The 17,219-nt window shown below is 32.9% G+C and overlaps 2 protein-coding genes across 3 annotated transcripts; one reads left to right on the top strand and one right to left on the bottom strand.

Annotated features, from left to right (window-relative positions):
* The first annotated feature begins 4,193 nt into the window (after nucleotides 1-4,193).
* On the top strand, nucleotides 4,194-7,059 carry LOC123921690. The gene is made up of 2 exons (XM_045974339.1): nucleotides 4,194-4,749; nucleotides 6,798-7,059. The coding sequence occupies exon 1, from the start codon at nucleotides 4,245-4,247 to the stop codon at nucleotides 4,713-4,715; it is 471 nt and encodes a 156-aa protein (XP_045830295.1). The 5' UTR covers nucleotides 4,194-4,244; the 3' UTR covers nucleotides 4,716-4,749; nucleotides 6,798-7,059.
* A 367-nt stretch (nucleotides 7,060-7,426) lies between these two features.
* Nucleotides 7,427-13,052, bottom strand: LOC123921677 (calcium-dependent protein kinase 29). 2 transcript variants are annotated; one of them, XM_045974328.1, is made up of 8 exons: nucleotides 11,771-13,052; nucleotides 9,244-9,387; nucleotides 9,006-9,158; nucleotides 8,744-8,859; nucleotides 8,434-8,601; nucleotides 8,205-8,332; nucleotides 7,884-7,983; nucleotides 7,427-7,784 (listed from the first exon to the last, which is right to left on the bottom strand). In XM_045974328.1, the coding sequence occupies exons 1-8, from the start codon at nucleotides 12,450-12,452 to the stop codon at nucleotides 7,701-7,703; spliced, it is 1,575 nt and encodes a 524-aa protein (XP_045830284.1). In that variant the 5' UTR covers nucleotides 12,453-13,052; the 3' UTR covers nucleotides 7,427-7,700. The 2 variants fall into 2 exon arrangements, with proteins under 2 accessions (XP_045830284.1, XP_045830278.1); XM_045974322.1 differs by lacking the exon at nucleotides 11,771-13,052 and adding an exon at nucleotides 10,432-11,475.
* Nucleotides 13,053-17,219: the final 4,167 nt, after the last annotated feature.

The raw sequence follows: 17,219 nt of genomic DNA, 5'->3' as shown, positions 1-17,219 counted from the left end.
CTCAATTTTATGTTGAAAAGTACAGTTTTGAACAAAAAAATGGTCAATTTTGCCCTAACTATAACCCGTAAAATACCAATTTTTTTTATCATAGTCTGAGCAAGTGTCCGAACCGGCAGGTTTTAGATCCACCGGTGTTCATCACCATTTACTTCTACGGTCGTAATTAGTATAATTTTTCGTGAATCTACATTATTATGAACAAAATTACGGTAATGTGCATGCCTACTGCACTTTGTTAAAGTACATACAACAAAATTCTCCTTAAAATTAGGTTGAAAGTAGTTTAGATAATTCTATAGTTTAAAACAGTACCTAGAAATTTTTGATAATTTAGATAATTTTTGAATTTTTATACTTTTTTTCTGAGCTTGTTATTTCTTTGTTTTTTTTTTTTTTTGTGGATTATTGATTTTGAATCACCAAAAGACCGTTAAATATTGTTGGAGGTGATTGAAAGAATGAAAAAGAATGGATTGAAACTGAGATAGAAGAAATTAACTTAGAGGTGTCAAGATAGGTTTGGATCTGAGAGTTTAATTGTGGTTTTGAAAAAGAAGAACTTTGGGGATAAAGATGAGTTTTTTGGTTTATGGATGAAATTATTTTTTATTTATTTTTTTTAACAAAATTATTTATTTATTTTTCATTAAATAAGTTTACTTATTTTTAATAAAAAATAATTCCAAACAGCAACCGTTCCCATATCAGCTTAAATTTTCCTATATTTTAAAAATGGATAGAACTTTCACTAAAAATAATATTATATTATGGTGGTATTTTTATCAAATAAAAAATGTGTAGGAACTTAAATTCCTGTGTTGATTATTTATTTGTTAATTTTTTCAATAATTTATACATCACTTTATATATTGTAACCAAAAAACTCTATATATAAATATAGATAGTCTTTGTTTTTTTGTTTACAAAATCTAGATAGTTATGCAATTTTTTTTACGGAAGTAAACTCAATGGATTTCATTCATAAATGTGTTTAATACAAGGTGGACAACAATCATAAACACGGGCACTAGTAAAAAGAACGAGTTATCTGAACTAACTCATGAGTCACTCGATTAGTTTGCCTCTGAATATAACTGACCTTCCAGTTAGGAAAAGAACTTAATAAATGCCTACATTGCTCTATAACAGTACCATATCCGGTAACATTCCTATCCCTACTCACAAACACTCTTTCAATATGAAGTTGTTGAAGCCATGTAGTGTTATTAACAATCCTTGTGCCTCATGCTTCTTTAGTTTCTGGTTGTCCTTCAAAGTGTGATGTGCAAGCTCTCATAAAATTTGCCTTGAGCATCTCTTAAACTTGCACCAATAGAGTATTAATTTTCCGTAACATAGTATGTCGCGTCCATGTTAATTACATTTTACCATTCCTTGATGTGGTCTTGTCCATTTCTCCCTTTTCGGACCTATATATATATATCCTCAACCTGTCATGAACGGGGTTTACATCTTACTTGCAGCCAGCCCATCAATACATCTTTTGCTCGTCGGTTAACCTCAAATGTAGGTGGGAAATTGTTGTTCCAGCATTTCTGGTTTCGTTGCCACCATCCTGTCCACAAAACCATAGCAATTGCTGCCATCATCATGCTATCTAATTTCTCCAACAGTGTAAATATTAGTGCCACATAACCTAATGCTTCAAGCACATATCGCTCCAGCTGTTCCCACATATATACATGTGTCTGCTTCCATACTTCCTGCACAGCCATGCATCCAAAAAAACAATGCCATTCGTTTTCGCTAACAGCTTATTAACACGAACACATTGCACCACATTGTACTCTCGTTGGATAACCTGTCTTTGACTGGAATACAACCTGTTAGTGTCCTCCACAAAAAGATTTTCACTCTGTCCGGAATTTTAAGTTTCCATATTGTCCTTCAATCACCCGGTTCACTCGATGATGAGAGTTGTATGCTATTACCTCCATGAGTTGGCAATATGCAGATCAAACTGAGTAGTTGCCATTTTTGTTGAACCGTCATATTGGTGTATCCTCATTATGTGACATGGTAATGTTGGGATTTTGATAATTTCAACAGCATCTCTTTGGTTGAACACTTGATTAACTAGATCCACATTCCATTTCCTTTCACTTTGTTGCATCTGGTCTGCCACAACCATTCTTTTATATCCTGATACCGTTGAAGTTGTAAGAAAATGATTGGCATCATGTCTCTAAGCAATGGATAGTGCCACACAAACCATCTCCAATTCTATCAACAAAAAAAAAAAACTTCAATTCGCCATCTCAAACCTCTTTTAACTACTACCTGTGAAGCTTGGATACTACGTCATACATATTAACTTGGGTAATGACCCAATTTTACATCTTGAAATCCCTCCTTTGTATAATATTTGGAATTGAAAATTTCAAATACACCTGAAACCCCAAATTCAGAATATGAAAATTGCAAGGTAGAGGTTAATATGCTCTGATACCAAATGTTAGAATTTCTACAATTTCATAAAGGAAATTCTATCTTAAAATAGCAAAAACAAAATTGAATTTAAATAGTCGAAATATCTCCAGTCATTGCTCTTCCTGCTGAGGATTGATCTTGCTTGCTTGCACGAGAATGTTGAGGCTCTTCTAAACCCTCCATAGTCTCGCTTTGATGGTATAAATTTTCCTGAAGCAGATTGTTAAGCTTAGGGAACCAAAACAAATTAAAGGACTGCACTACTTTTATAACTTTTGTCCATCACAAAAGTATTTTAAATCATAATTGTCCCACTATTACTCAGTGGACAGTTACTATATTTAAGGGGAAAAATAAAGACCACATTTTATTTAAATAATAAATAAATAAATAAATGGAGATAAATACAACATGTGTTTCAATGCTAAAATCTTTTAAAAAAGAATGTCAAATCCTTTTAGATCATGTCTAGCAGAAAATGTGATCACTATTTTATTGTTACTACCATATGCAGACGAGAACTGATGTTTCATTTGTTAGTTCTAAAATGAAGACCATAGTCAATCATCATTATGGTGAAATGAGATCTTAGTAATTTAATTTGGAAATTACTATATTTTAATTCAAAATTGAATTAGATTTAGTTTGGATTTGATATGTCTAATTCTTAATATTCTTAATATTCTTAATATGTGAAAAGTTTATCTTTAGATACATTGAAAGATTGATGTATCAAGTTTATGATATAGTTTAGATACATCAAATTTTCAATATATTTAAAAAGTGATTTTTTATTTATTTTTTATATATTAAAGACTAAATGAAGTATATATTTTTTTAAGAGTATCCTTTAGTTAGGATACGAGATGAAATGCGCTTTATTATTCAAACCGATTAAAAATAAGAATTAACATAATAATAATAGTAATAATAATAATTTTGTTTCAATGTGGCTTCATGTAATTACGAAATTTGTTTGAAATTGTTATTTGTGTGAATTTATTGTGTTTTATTGAAATGTGCAGGTTGAATAACGAATTTTATTTTATAAGCTCTTTAGGATTTTTATATAAAAAATATTTCCACTAAGATGAAAGACAAACACAAAATGAACTTTGTTGTTAATTTTTTTTTTTTTTTTTTTTATCTTTTTGAATAACTAAAAAATCTAATTAGTCACTATATTTAGACTTAAGAGATATAACAATAAAAAATTATGATCCTGCAAATTCTTTTGAGAATGAGTCTTTCTTCTCACACCCCTTGAATTCCACTCGTGCACCCCGAACTTCCAATCATAACCCCTTATAACGTAGGATGCAAGTGTGTAAATAGTAAAAGTTGAGAAAAAAAATAATTCGTATCAGAACGCAAACCTTTTAAAATAAATTTTTTTTTTCTTTTTTTTTTCCAGATTTTGCACCCTTTGAATTCGCTACTTCAATAGAAAGGTATTTTTGAAATTTCTGAATACGAAATGAGAGAAATTTTTCTCATCCCACCCACTCACTTTCTCCCCTACCCCCTAAAAATTTGGAAAACGTTTTCCGAATTTTTTATAGTATAAATTTTACACTAGAAAAATAGTTCGAAACATATTTTTCGAATTTTTATGCGCGCTAGGGGAGTAGACGAGAAAGTGAGTGAGTAGGATGAGAAAATTTCGAAATGAGAAATATAGAAATGAAAATTAGGCCCATAGGTGAGGTAAATTGGCCCAACAAATATTAAACACGTTGAAACAAAAAAAATGGAGTGAGGCAGAGAGTGAAGAAGAAGAAGAAGGGAAAATGAATGGAAAATGGCGAAGTGTTTGGAATTTGATGGAAAATGTGAAACTCAAACCGAAAACAGAAAACGTTTGTGGGTGGCGGCTATTGCACGAGGGTCCAGACACCATCGATGAGCTTCTTGATAGACATCTAGTCAAGAAAGTTAATAATAATAACGATGATGAAGAAGACGAGTTGTTGAATCGGAGACGACTCACCAGCACTCGCCGAGAGGCACTGAGTCTGTACAGAGACATTCTTCGTGCATCACGCTTTTTCACCTGGTCTGATTCCAAAGGCGTTCTCTGGCGTGACCTTCTCAGAGATAGCGCTCGTAAAGAGTTCGAACTCGCCCGATTTGAAACCGACCCGGAAATTGTGACCCGATTGCTCATTGGAGGACGTGAGGCTGTTCACAACGCTATTGATAAGCTCGCCGAGAAGCAGAGACAACAGATTCAAAAGGATCGTGGTCATGATCAAACCTGATTTCACATGCCAATAATATTCTTCTAATCTTAAGGTAATTCATTATTTATTTATTTTTTTAATTTTTACATGTGAACTCTTTTGTTCTTAATTATTTCTCTCTAGTTTGATTTGAATTGTGAGTTGTAGATTTCAAGGATGTTATGTTAGTTAGTTAGGAAGTGATTTTCACTGGTGGTGAGGTGAGGATATATACAAATGATGCACATTTTTTGTTTTCATTTGTTCATTTAAGTTATTTTGGGAGGATTTTAGTTGTATATGTCATAATTCAAATAAATGTTGTAAATTTAAGATTCTTGATTTCTAAAAACAAACATACACCTAATCGTGAAAGTGAAGAACTGAATTGAAACAATCATTTTGATGAAGGCTGTCTTGTCGGGGCAAGACAATAATTAACCTAAGTAACTACATAAAAGCTAATTATGCGTCTTTCAAGAAAAGAACATCAGAGAAGTAACTAAGGATTTTTTCCACTAGAAAGGGAAAAGGGAATGGGAGAAACAAAGATAATCACAAGTAAAGGAAGACCCAAGCTACTCTATTATGTATTTGTCTGAATCTTAGGTGGTCTACTGGTCTTATAAGCCTTCAATATTCCGCTCCCTTAGATCAGGTATAGTGACTAGATTAGATTAACACTATTGATTGAGCGGGTTTCATAGTCTAATTCAAAACAGTTCAAAGACCTAGATCATTACATAGCCTCCCAAGTCATGAACATTGACGTGAGTAGGGTTTGTAAACCCCAACCACAGAGACGGTATAACTTCCCTCTATTGATAGTTTCTTAAATGATGCTGATTTTTCCTTTTTATTTAATTTTAAAAACAAAAACTCCCTCACCTCACTCTCAAGATGAATAATATATATATATATATGTTACGTTTTTGTTCATTTCGATATAAATAGACAAGCCTCCTAAGGACTTCTATTACCATACTATGTCTATAATTCTGTGTCATCAGTAGTTAGTTTTCAACATTTATTAACTGGAATTTAAGAAGGGAAATGCTGGATTTTTTTATAAAGTTTTAAAGCCAACAGTACTGGTGTTTAAAATTTCATTTCATCTTTTGAATTCATAAAATTATAACAGGGTGCTACTTATTATTACCTCATTATTACCTTATTATAACAGGAAAATGCTCATTATTACCTCTCAGTTTCATTTCCTTTAATATATGGAAGTGTACTACTTACCGTTTCCTTAGGATGAGGGTGTAATTTTGAAAATTAGAGAAGAAAACAATGTAATATAAGCCTATCTCAAGAAAAGAGAGAATAATTTACTGCCACAAATAAAAAAAGTTGTGACCTATGGAATAAACCCTTCCCTCTTTTCTTATGGTGATTAGGGTTTTGGTGTATAGCAGTTTCTGGGCCTGTTTGTTATAAATTTTTTTTAAAATAGATTCTTATAGTGTTAAATAATTTTGTGTAAAAAAATTTTACAAAGAAACTTTTTATAGAAGTTTCAAATGAAAATTTGGTTTGAATAATTATTTTTTAAAATGTTATTTTAGGTATTTGATCATTTTATTGAAACTTTTTTTGGATATCAAAATTTCAAAAAATCACTTAATTTTGAAGCTATTTTAAATAGATTTTCATAAAAATCATTTTTGAAATATAACTTTTTGAAAAAATTGTGATTTTGACTATGTTTTGATCTTCAATAATGTGTGTTTATGTTATATGATGTCAAAATTAGTGTTTCAATTTAGAAAAAACGAATATAAAAAAACTTGTAATATTTTGAAAAACGGTTTTAGAAAATCTATTTTAAAAAATACAACGAAAAAATCCATTTTTTAAAATCTAAAACAAACAGGCCCTCTATCCTTTCATGTGGAATATCCTCAAGCTGAATTGTTTGTCTAATGTATCCTTCAGTTTGACCTTGTTCTTTCATGATTATGTGGGAGTAGGAGTACTTGCTAATTTGTTCTGTTGCCAATATGTTGTCCGTGTTTGTTCAAAATAATTAAATTTTGGCAAGTGAAAATACATTGAAGGATTATTTATTTATTTTTTAAATTTTTTTTGTTTATTTACTTATGTGCTTGTTCTTTTCAGTTTGGGAAGCACCTGTTCTTCAAGGAGAGCCGAAAGTTGAGTATCATGGACTATCTGGCCAAGTAAGCTGCTGCAATACTACCTAGTAGAAAGTTTATTAGAAAATTGTGATAGCAAACCTGTTATGTATCCCCAAAAAAGTCATATATATGTAAAATGAGTTGTCTAGCGAGTTACCCACACTGGTATTATTGTCTGGAATGAATAACAGCTGAAATTTGCACATACTTTTTTGTGTCAATAAGAGTATTATTAATTGGAATTTTGCAGTAGTACTTTTCTTAGCCTCTCTTTGCGTTGCTTGCTAAACAGGTTTTAGTAAAACCCCTATTGTCTTAGCCTCGCTATGCACATCATAAGATCAACGTTAGTACAGCAGCAGCTGGACATGAGGTTTAGTTTTGTGTTTTGATATGTCCAACTCTCATCGCATTGATTCCCGGGTTCAGATTAAATATGAAAATAATAATTGTCTTTTCAACTTCTATATAATTTTTAAAAAGTATATTAATTACGAAATGAACTTCCAAAACATTCGAACTCAACAACTTCAGAAGACTATTCTGTCAACAAAACAAAACTTTAGAAGACTAGTAACTTCAGAATTTCATGTAAAAGGAATGTAAACCTTAACTAACTGTCAAAAGACAAATGGCCACTATAATTTTTAGTGTACTTATGTCTTGGACTTCAGAATTTTATTTACGAGTATATTCTTTGGGTACATCATGTAGCTTATTTACCAGATAGCTGTACAATGTTTTGCATTTCAAGTGCCATATAATTTTACACAAGCACACATGCTGACCTATTTAAGAGTAGTTCAATCCCAAGCAGGAAAACCATAACACAGCAAGAAAAATCCAGAAAACACACTGTTTTTATCGCAAATACATCACACAATTATTGCGGTTTCTCTTTGTCATCATTATCCAAGGTTCCCTTTTTCATCATAGCTACAAACTCCTGGTAATTAATTCTCCCATCCTGCAAATTTAAAACTCAACATTAGTCCTAATTCACATAGAGAGCAGAGAATATTGAGGAGCACTTGTCAATAGTAGAGTATATAACATAGTAACATACATTGTCAGTGTCAACATCATCAATGACTTCATCTATAGTTGCTTCATCTCCCATTTGATATTCAGCCAAAGCTTGTCTAAGTTCTTCTCTTGTTACATAACTGAACAAAGTCACAAACAAAACTTCAGGTAAGCATGAATCTGAGAAAATTAACATTCCAAATAGAAGAAAATTTGATATAAATGAATTTAACATCCGAATTACTTGTCAATCAGCGATTCTGATTCAAGTTACATAGCACATTATCTGACTTGAATATATTATTAGAATTAATCAATCAATGTTTGTATTAAGAATAAATCAAAGGAACCCCATACTAACCCGCTGTTATCCTTGTCAAAGTATTGAAAAGCCTTGAACAAATTCTCTTCCCTCTCAAGTTTATGCCGATTAATAGTGGCAGTAATGAATTCATGATAGTCAATAGTTCCATTCTTGTCAACGTCAGCCTGTTATTAAAAAGACAGAACATGAAAAAAAAGCAGAAAATGATCTTTGAAATGAAACTTATCCTTGGTTTGTATATAAAACTGAAGGAGACTGAACTTACAGCATCCATTAGCTGCTTTATTTCAGATTCATTAAGCTTGGATCCCAATTTGGACAGTCCAGATTTGAGTTCTTCATACGTGATTGTGCCACTTCGATCAGTATCAATATTGTTGAACATTTGTTTCAATCCCTTGATTTCTTCATCTGAAAGGTTTTCTGCTATTACCTTCCATATCAAAAATAAGAAAAAATGTATTACTAACTAGAAATATAGACAGTTCAAAGTTCAAACTTTCCAATTTAGTTATACTCAATTGAACAAACTTATGACTAGTTATATTGTGTTAAATGATTCAAATTTGAGGCACCTTTAAAGCAAGTTTCTTCATCTTGTTCATTGCTCTGAACTGTTTCATCCTAATTAAAACAGCATTGTCTAAAGGCTTGTCTGATGCCTCGCCACCTTCCTTCATCCATGGGTGTTCTGCTTCAAATGAATAATGTGAGTGACTTTGTTAACAGTAAAACTTGTTCTCCATAATTAACAATGCTGAACATTTTGACCTTATTTCAGCTCCATGCTAAGCATGAAAACTGAATTGGTTTCTATAAAGTACTAGTATCACGTACCAAGGGCATCAGAAGCTGTAATGCGTTTCTTAGGGTCATAACTCAGCATTTTCCTGATCAAATCTTTTGCAGCAGCTGAAATAGAAGGCCACGGTGCACTCTCCAGATCGAGCTTACCTTCCAAAATAGCTTGAAATATGCCTTTTTCGGTTTCTAGAAATATTCAACAAATAATGTCACTGAACCAAAACTTTACCTAACTGTGTAAACTGAAACAGAATTATAACATTGTAATTACCAGCCCAAAATGGAGGCACCCCACATAAGAGGATATATAAAATAACTCCTGCACTCCAGACATCAATCTCCTTTCCATAATTCCGTTTTAACACCTCTGGAGCTACATAGTATGCACTTCCAACAAGCTCTTTATATACTTTACCTGTAGATACATACTAGTCACAGACACAAAATATATGGTGTATATATACTTTACCTAATGTACTTCAATAACCATGTCAATAGTCAATAGATCTTTATATTCATATTATTATAGTCACTTACTTACACTTGGATTTCTATTTTCTACTACCATGCAATATTGCAATAACAGCCAATTTTGGTTGCCACCTCACTGTTATGGTGGGAACCACATTCCCAAATTAACCTAAGATATGTCTCGTCTATCTAATAATAATGCAATTTGAATTATATATTAGGATGGTGGTCCACTGATGAATGGAGTGTGTGGGTTTCACATCCTATACACTCATTTTTATATGTGGCTTCTTGTCATGCTTTTCTTCTGTTGCTCATTTTTATAATGGGAAACCGTTTACTTGATTGACCTGTCCTTATCATATAGGACATGATCGTTTACTTGGTTGACTCAATGTTTCCCATAATACTAATTGAATTGGTCATATGATACATATGTTGTTTTTCAATTCATCAAAGCTTTAAAATATAACTCAATCTCAAATAATATTTGGGCAAGCTAATTGAGTTTATCTCTTATATTTTGAGTTTAGCATTCTTTTAAGCAAAAAAAGAACACTTGTTGATAAAAAAAAAAGAGAAAATAAAAAACAAAAATGAATAGACAAAACCAAAACTCATTATAAACAAATTTAAGACCACCCTGACTTGAGAGAAAGTTTTATGTGTTTCTTAAGCTTATACTTTTGTGATTTAGATGAAAACACAATAAACTCATCTTTAGTAATAGTGGCCATTATCCTTAGTGGAGATAGTGTCATTGTCTAAATCGATCACATTCACATCTCTATCTTTCAAAAACTTGGCAAGGATGTTCTTATCATGAATAACATTGAGGTTTGAAATTATAGCATCAACAAAGAGAACTGAAGTTTTAACTCAATTTCACAAAACCAACATTTAGATAAGCAAACAAACATTGAATAAGTTTTCTAAATTGTGTTTAGGCTTCATCTGTATCCAGAGTGAATTGGCACTAACTACTAACCTTCTTCAATGAAAACAGAAGATCCAAAATCAGTAGCTTTCAAAGGTGCCTTAAGATCCTTATTAACAAGCAAGAAATTCTCAGGCTTAAGGTCCCTATGCATAACCCCCATAAAATGACAAGCATGAACCACATTCATAATTTGTTTGAATATAGAAGCAGCTTCACGCTCAGAGTAACTACCCTTTGCTGTGATCCGATCAAAAAGCTCACCACCCAAACACAACTCCATCACCAAATGAACATGTTCTCTATCCTCATAAGCACACTTGAACTCAACTATGTTTGGTTGTCCAGTTAAGTGCTGAAGGATCATAATTTCCCTCTTAACATCCTCAATTTCCTTCTTTCTTGTTAGCTTTCGCCTTGAAATGGACTTACAAGCATAGCTTCTTCCTGTCGCCTTTTCGGTGCAAAGATAAGTGACACCAAATTGACCCCTTCCTAGCTCCTTTCCAATACTATAAAGTGCCTTTATGTCAATGTATGGTCTTCCTAATATTGGTTGATGACCACTATTCGCATTCACGTTCGATGATGAAGCAGAAGAATACGGAGATGGCTCTGATTTTGCAGCAGTGGTATGGTATGGATATCGAGTTTGACGAGGTTGATTTCTTTGTGGGGGTTGTGAATTACCATAGTCATAGTTGATAGGTACTCTGTTGTCGTGTGGTTTGGTGAAGCAGTGTCCCATGTTGAATGATGTTTGTTGATGGAGAGATTGATTTGGTGACTTTAAGGGTGTTATAAACTTAAAACATGGGTTTTATATATGTATGTATTAGAACATAATTAACTATGTATTGTATGGTATGGTATTAGTTTTGGATTTATGCCTTGCTTTTTTCTTGGGTTGGGATGGTCCTCACAGAGTCACACAGCAAAAAAAGCAATATTCCTCTCTTTTTGCATCAATACGCTTTGCTAGAGTAGAGACAGTGGGAAACCGGTTTAGTGCTATTCTATTTTATGCCATCAGAAGTTGTTTTCATGTTATTTTATTATTGTTGCTTCAAGTTGTTTGATCTTATAGCCCATTTATGTGATTTATCCCCTCTAGGCCCAAGCCCAAAAAAAGTAAAGGATTTTAGTCACTGGAGTATAGCTCACATCATACAAAACAAAAATGGGCTTTAGCTCTCATTTGGAGATATATTTCGTTATCATGTGTATTTAATTTATTAAGCTATATATATATATACTACCGGAGTCAAGCGCAGCTGATAGGTACGCAATGTGTGTGAGTGTTGTAAATACTGAAGTAACGAGCGGATAAAAATGTACAATCTATTGACCAGAAATAAAGTAGAAGTGGTAATAACTAAGAAATAGGTACCTTCTTCAAGGAAAATGGAGAGTCCAAAATCAGTAGCTTTAACGGTAGCATTCTCATCCTGTGAAGCAAGTAAGAAATTCTCAGGCTTAAGATCACGATGCATAACACCCATGAAATGGCACACATGCACCACATTCACAATCTGTCTCATGATAGTAGCTGCTTCACGCTCGGTATAGTTCCCTTTAGCAATAATTCGATCGAAAAGTTCACCTCCTTTGCAAACCTCCATCACCAAATACACATTCTGTTTGTCCTCATAAGCTCCTCTGAATTCAACTATATTCGGTTGCCCCGAGAGATGTTGCAGAATCATAACCTCTCTTCTTACATCTTCTATCTCTTGATCACTCAACAGTTTTGCCCTTGATATCGATTTGCACGCGTATTCTCTCCCAGTTCTTTTCTCGGTACATAAATATGTCACGCCTGATTGACCTCGTCCGAGCTCTTTGTTCATCTCGTACATTTGGGTTATTACAACGTAAGGTTTCCCTAAAATTTGTCCAATTTGTGGATTACTAGTAGAAGATGGAGATTTTTTGGGACTAATTGGCAGCATTGGTTGTTTGTAGCCATAGCCAGAGCTATGCCGAGGAGAGGACTCTGAATCGGAAGAAACAATGGGAATGTCTTGATTTGTGGTACAACAAAAAAAAACTTTGAACAATCCTAATCCCATTTTCTAGTTTCTTTTAGTTTCTATTTGCTTTCCTAATTAACATATCTTTCCAAACCTATATATATGCATTTACATTATGAGTTTTAGTATGAATGTTTAATTGGTACTATTTACAACTTTTTTTTGGGTGCTTTTCTTCTTCCTTTGGACTAGGGGTGAGAATATAATGTAAGATTGTAAGTTTTGCAGCTTTATGCTGTGGAAAGAATTGATTCCATTACTCTTCGGTTGGTGTTGGTAGGAATGGAAGACTTGTATGTTTGATTCAAAAGTTTGGAATGTCATAAACACTTGGCATATACTACTATACTATGTATGGGTTTTTTGTTCATCACTCTATTAATATGACAAGTTTTCTTCATTCAGAAATCAAACAAGAGGGGTTTTCTCTATTTTATTTTTTATAAAGCGAAAAATTTATTAATGAGAGTACAAAAATAAATTCAAATCCAACATCATAGTAAAAGGATTCTACCAACTTTCTATAAAGGGTTTCAGAACTCTCACCAAATTATATGCTAAGAAAGTTGCTTATCAAAAAAAAAAAAAAAAAAAATATATGCTAAGAAAGTCGGACACAAACTTAATACAAGTCCTTACAAAATGAACTTATACACTGTCTAGCTACTTAAACTTGAAGTAGCTTTCTAAATTTGATTTTAGTAAATATATATCATGGACCCTTGATTTACTTTTGTCTCTAGCACCAACTTTATCCTTTTCTTAAAGTGAGAGAGACATGAGACTATTATTTTGTATTGGACGAGCAAATGATGACATTATTAAACAATGGTCCCATGAAAACACTGCATGGATTTGGATCCATCTCCACAACTTAAATATGGATAGGATTCATTATAGGAGGTGAGTTGGATGGAGCTATAAATAAAAAAATCATACCTTTAAATTAACCCACTCATCTTTCACCAGATAATTCCCATCTTAATTAGTCCTACCAGCTACCACCAAATAACTTCCTTTTTATTTTGTTGAAGTGTAATAAACTCTTGAATTGATTAGGAAGTCCTCAACTTTTGCTGTGGGCAATTTATCACTTAATTTATCCCATATTCATTAATTAATTTAGCCCAAACAACGTAAACTAAAATGAAAAACTAGTAAGTTTTTTTTGGTACATATAAAACTGGTAAGTTTCCTCAACTTTTTTATTTTTATAAGTAGAAATCAAGATATTATGAGATTTACAACATTTATACATACTGCACCAACCACTTAAGTTAAATATATATATATATATATATATATATATATATATATATATATATATATATATATATATATTTGTGTATTTTGTAATTCGTGTAAGTTTAATAAAATAAAAAAAGCATGCGGGAGATAGAGTTATTAGTAGAGTGTATCTAAAATTTGTTTTGCAAGATAGCGTTCATGGCAACTTAGCATTTGTGTACGATTAATTTTTATGGATTTTTATTTTGAAATCTATATTTACTCAATGATGCGATCCAATCCATTTTTTTGTGTTGGATATGAATAGACTTAGTCGGACTGATCGGATTTGTCCAATACATATGCACTATTGTAGTTAAGTTTGATGTTTTTTATTTTTTACTTAAAAGTCAAGCTTGATGTTTTGCTCATGTTATGCTTTGTTAGTTTGTTAGATTATTGTTGTTTCTTATCTCAATTGGTTGAAGTTTTGTTTGGTCCTTTGTGTTTGAATAGCCGTTTTAATATTTTTTAGCTTCTCAAAACAAAAAACAAAATGAGAGATAGAGAAGTACGTGTCATATATAGTGTCTAAAATTTTACTTTTTTAAATAACAACTATTTTTTACTCAAAAGCAATATTTATTCAAAACTTCATCCGCTGTGATCTAATTTTTTGTTTGTTTCCTGCATTTGCTTTTTAGGACTTTGCTGGATGTCATCATCTTTATTTTGCATAAACTAACTATCTACTGATTTTTTTAATTTGGCAGGGTTAGTGGATCTGTTGTAAACCCACTTCCATGTAAAATAACTCACACGTATACACATAGTATATATATAAGTACTATATTTATAATTGTTTGCCATGAGTCATTGCATAAGCTTAAGATTTTTTAACGAATAATTTAAGAGTTCCGATAAACAGCATAGGACAAAGAGTCCGGATAATTGGATTTGAATCATACATAAAAAAAAAAAAAAAACATAAATGATTTGAATCATATATAAAATCAGAGACACCAACTCTTAGGTGTTAACAAATGACATTTATAATAATACTCTTCCTAATATACCTTTATGAAGTTAATTGGAGACAAAGTAATATCTCCTGAGAAAGCTTACAATCACCAAACATGTAAGAGATTTACAAAATGGTCCTTACTAGTTAATTGTTTTTTATTTTATTTTAAATATTGAGGCATAGTGATATTTTCGTTTATGTATAGCCGCCACGCCACCGATTCTCTGCAATTGGATGGGATGGGACCCATCATTTGATCACTTCATCATCAGGCAATGACGTGGCCGCCAATGAAATGAATTAACTTGTTGACTTCATCAATCGTCACTCACTAACACAACAACTACAATTCCCAACAATAAATGGTTTTTTGTTTCTATTATTCATTCACATTACTTACACACACACACACAACTATATTATTTTGACAGACAGCACAGCATAAAATGAAAAATTGATAAATCACTTTCGTATCTAATTGTTGTCTGTCAGGAATCAAATCGGAACTTATTCATTCACTCAAATATTCCCCTCTCTCTCTCTCTCTCTCTCTCTCTCTCTCTCTCAGTGTATAGGAAGCAATGAAAAAAGAGAGGTACAACACGAAACGCTCAATTCACCTGCCACTAATTGTTTCCTTGAACCAAAAGGAACCCAGTAAATAAAAACTACTAAGTGGTAAAATTTAGTGAGCAATCAATCTGATAGTAAATAAAAATAGATAGATACTATCGTACAAGTTAACAGACTGTTACTCAAAACACTATTCTTTGCGTGGTATGTATGAATGATTTCCCTGTTATCGCCCGCCTCATCACGCACTCTCTCTTTCTTTCACATTCAATTCAACTTCAATCATTAAAAAACAAACACTATCCTTGTTTTTTTTTTTTTTTTTTTTGGAATACAAGGGCTAATTTCTAGCTACAATATTATTCTAATAATTATAATAATCTGCAGGCAGGCAACTGTAAAAAAACACGAAACAAGAAAATTAATTTATAAAGAAATAAAGGCACACGTCGATCTTGGCCACCATAAACATAACACTAGCAGCTAATAATCCTTTGCTTTACTTCCAACTAAAACCAATGTAAATCAATCAATGTGAGTATAAATTGATTAGCATGGATTTTGAGAGGAAAAGTTAGGATCATGATGATTGAGCTTAGCTCTACAAACAGGGCAGATTGGATGTTTAGAAAGCCATTTGTCAGCACATTCCTTATGAAATGAATGATTACAACCCGGAATCACACGTGCCGATTCTTCTTCACCTATGTCGTCAAGACAAACTGCACATTCCGGACCTGCCACCAGTTCTTTACCGAAAATACAGGGTATCTTTTGTAGTTCGGATGGGGAAAGCCCTGTATTGATAACAGGCTTGAGAATGGCGGCTGAAGAGGTCGGGTGAGTGGTGGCGTACCATAGAAGACACATATATATTATAAAGATGGATGCCATGCCAAGACACGGCAAGAAGAGTGCCATAAGTATTGCATCCAACAACATCTTATCCAGTTTCGAAGAATAAGAAGAAGAAGAAGAAGAAGAAGCCTCTGTTTTCTTGGTTGGAACAGAGTATACTGCAGAATGAATGAATGAATGAATTTGTGGTGGCGTCACACACACAGAGCTTGTGTTTTGTTCTCTAAGTGTGACGTGCACGGTTGTTTTCTTGGTTTCTTCAACTCAACAAACAGAAAGGGATTAATAATAATTAATTAGTAATTGGATTGTTGGATGGTATTGCTATGCTAGGCTGAGAGAAGTATTAATTTATTATTGAGTGAAATGAGAAAAGAAAAGAAAAGAGGGTGTGGTGTGGTGTCACATATGATATTGGTATGGTATGGGTAATGGAATGGAATGGCTGGGACTCAGTTTGTTTTGTTTTCTTCTGTTTTTGGTTTCTAGTTTATTTTGTTCTACTTCTACTATGCTCTCTCTTTGTTTCGTATGTGACAAGACTCACTAACACAACAAGGCCAAGGCCAAGGCCCTACACTCTACCGCTTATCACTTCTCACTTAGACCCTTTCTTCTATTTCCAACTTTCCAACTTTCTTCTAAATTAATCATCGTGTTTTTTCCTATTTTAATCATGTTTTGACTTTATTCAAAACTTAACATTATTTTAATTTATCTCTTCATTTATCTTATTTTAAATTGTACTTGTTCTGGGCCGAGCTTAGAAGCTCGGTATACAAGTCAACGAGCTTGTGTAGTCGAGATAACCCCTAATTACCGAGCACACCGTGAATGCTCGGGATACCAACGGCTACTTCTCCATGGCTTCTGTAACGTCAAACCACCGGAATGATGAGCATTAACTGCCCATCAAGGCTCCTTAGCCGTTTTCCGGCAGCCACTTGATGGCCATTAATGCCATCAAGTGCCTTGGCCCTGCGCTGGGGGCTATATATATGTGACTCCACTTCATTCACAAGGTACGCATATTTTTAGCACAGAAAACCTACTCACACACAAACTGACTTGAGCGTCGGAGTGCCTGCAGGTACACAACCCCCCTCCGCTTCAACAGGGGTTTC

The sequence above is a fragment of the Trifolium pratense genome, linkage group LG1, assembly GCF_020283565.1.
Source record: "Trifolium pratense cultivar HEN17-A07 linkage group LG1, ARS_RC_1.1, whole genome shotgun sequence".
NCBI classification, from domain to species: domain Eukaryota; kingdom Viridiplantae; phylum Streptophyta; class Magnoliopsida; order Fabales; family Fabaceae; genus Trifolium; species Trifolium pratense.
This window is presented reverse-complemented; position numbering and strand designations above follow the sequence as displayed.